At 54.0% G+C, this 2,000-nt stretch overlaps 1 protein-coding gene across 1 annotated transcript; it reads right to left on the bottom strand.

The window, feature by feature from the left end:
* Positions 1–6: 6 nt before the first annotated feature.
* On the bottom strand, positions 7–1,985 carry LOC114687227 (gastrin/cholecystokinin type B receptor; the record flags this gene model as incomplete). Its single annotated transcript, XM_037201715.1, has 4 exons — positions 1,378–1,985; positions 972–1,221; positions 506–675; positions 7–311 (listed from the first exon to the last, which is right to left on the bottom strand). Coding segments are annotated over exons 1-4 (1,023 nt in total), but the record flags the coding sequence as incomplete, so codon positions are not given.
* Between the last annotated feature and the right edge of the window lie 15 nt (positions 1,986–2,000).

Genomic DNA, 2,000 nt, shown 5'->3' with positions numbered 1-2,000 from the left:
GAAAGAGATGGGGGCCCCTGAGAGTGCTCTGTGTGCCCCTGGACCATCGAAGGCGCGCCACGTGTTGGCGCTGTACACTGGCAGCCAACACAGGAAGAAAAGCACAACAATCACCAGCAGCATTCGCACCACACGTTTCTTAGCCAGCAGCTTGGCCTGGTTGGGCCTAGGGCCTGGCCCTGGCCCAGGAGTGGGCGTGGTCAGCGCTGTCATCTCCAGTCGGGAACGCGGAAGTTGCACGTAGCAGCCATCACTGTCTTCCCCAGGGAGGCTAGTCTCAGGCCGGCAAGCCCCGTTCTGGTGGACAGGCCCTGAGCACAGAGCACAGAAGGTGCGATCGAAGCAGAAGAGACTCCTCTCATATTGCAGCCCAACTTTCACTCGAAGCCCCTTCTCCACAGCTTTCACCTTGGGCTCCCGCCTCCTTTCTACGCTTCTTTCAGATCCACCCACTAAGGAGGTCATGCCCATCACCAAAGCCCCGCCCCTCGTGCATTTCACCTACCTGGTGCTGCCCCACCCGGCAGGCCTCCTTGGTTTCGGACCCTGCTTTGGGTCTCACTGTCGTCACCATCAAAGCGAAGACCAAGGTAGAGCTCGCGAGAGATGAGCCCGTAGGCCACCGCCATAACCACACCCGGGACGAAGAACAAAAGTATTAGCAGCAGCACTGACCTGGAGACATAAAACAAACCAATCACCGTCTCTCATGCGGCCAGTTACAGGTAGAAGAAGAGTGAAAAACTCAACTGTGGCCATGTGGCTGAGACAGGGGTAGGATTTGGGGATGCCACTGGGAAAGGCAAGAGACTGGCGAGGGGCCCCAAATTGGAATTCCAAATGTGGGGGTGCAGAATGGGGCTTGGCGGGAAAAATCTTGGAGGACTGGAGGACTGCTCTGGGGAAGGGGTGTAAGCTTCGGATGAAGATGGAAAAAGGACTTTCTAAGATAGGGTGGGGGGTGCCCTCACCAGGTCTGGCGGACACGAGCACTGGGCCAGCGATGCACGCACTGCAGCACTCGAGGCCCCACTGGCTGCACTGCGGTGTACACAGGATAAGGTATCATAAGTAGTCCAGACAGTAGCCATGTGGCTAAGATCACCCGCGCTGCGTGGGAGCGTGTCTGCCACACCCGTGCTTGCAGTGGTCTGCAGATGGCGCTGTACCGCTCCAGGGCTATGGCCACGAGATTTAGCGTGGACACACTCACTGACACCCCTAAGCAAGGTGAGAGGAAACGGTCACCTGGGAGACATATACCCTGCATGCTCACCAGTATGATTTTCCTGATTTCCCATCAGGAAAAATCCTTATATTTGTCAAGTACTTTAAGAAGGAAGAGGGCCAAGGGGGAGATGTGTTTGTCTCACCTACCCATGAGGTAGGAAACAGCCTTGCAGATGACTGTGCCGAAGATGAATGTGCCCATGAGGTTGGGCAGGAGTGTGAAGGGCATGCAAGCCACAGCCAGCAGGAGGTCGCTGACTGCCAGGGAGAGCAGGAAGGCATTGGTGACAGTTCTCAGGCGCCGGCTCAGTCCCAGGACCACAATGATGAGCACATTTCCTCCAACACTCATCAGAAAGATCACCGCATAAAGGGTGACTCTAATGGCCAGCTCCAATTCTAGGCAGAAGAGAGGTGGTTGTAGGAGGATTTGAGCACCATTCATTCAGACCCCCAATCCCATTTACCCCCAGACCATAATATCCAGTTAGATCCTGACACCCTGAGAACACTCTCTCTAACCCTAAGGGACTATGTAGTACATGATGGCAGTAAATGCTTTCCCATCATAAATGCTGAGGCTTAGTTGAGTTGTCCCAACTCTTCTATTCCTTAGAATCCTCTCTCATTATGGTTGGTTCCATGCTTGTTTTCTTTGCAAAGGCTTTAGGGACCTATTCCCATCACTGGTTGGATACTTCTCAAGATCACTAATCTGTAGACACCAGATTGAAAGTTCCTTCTCTGACCATTCCATTGGACTTCCTTGC

The sequence above is a fragment of the Peromyscus leucopus genome, unplaced genomic scaffold (genome assembly GCF_004664715.2).
Source record: "Peromyscus leucopus breed LL Stock unplaced genomic scaffold, UCI_PerLeu_2.1 scaffold_1220, whole genome shotgun sequence".
Taxonomy (NCBI): Eukaryota; Metazoa; Chordata; class Mammalia; order Rodentia; family Cricetidae; genus Peromyscus; species Peromyscus leucopus.
The sequence above is the reverse complement of the archived record's forward strand: the minus strand, read 5'-3'. Positions and strand labels throughout refer to the sequence as shown.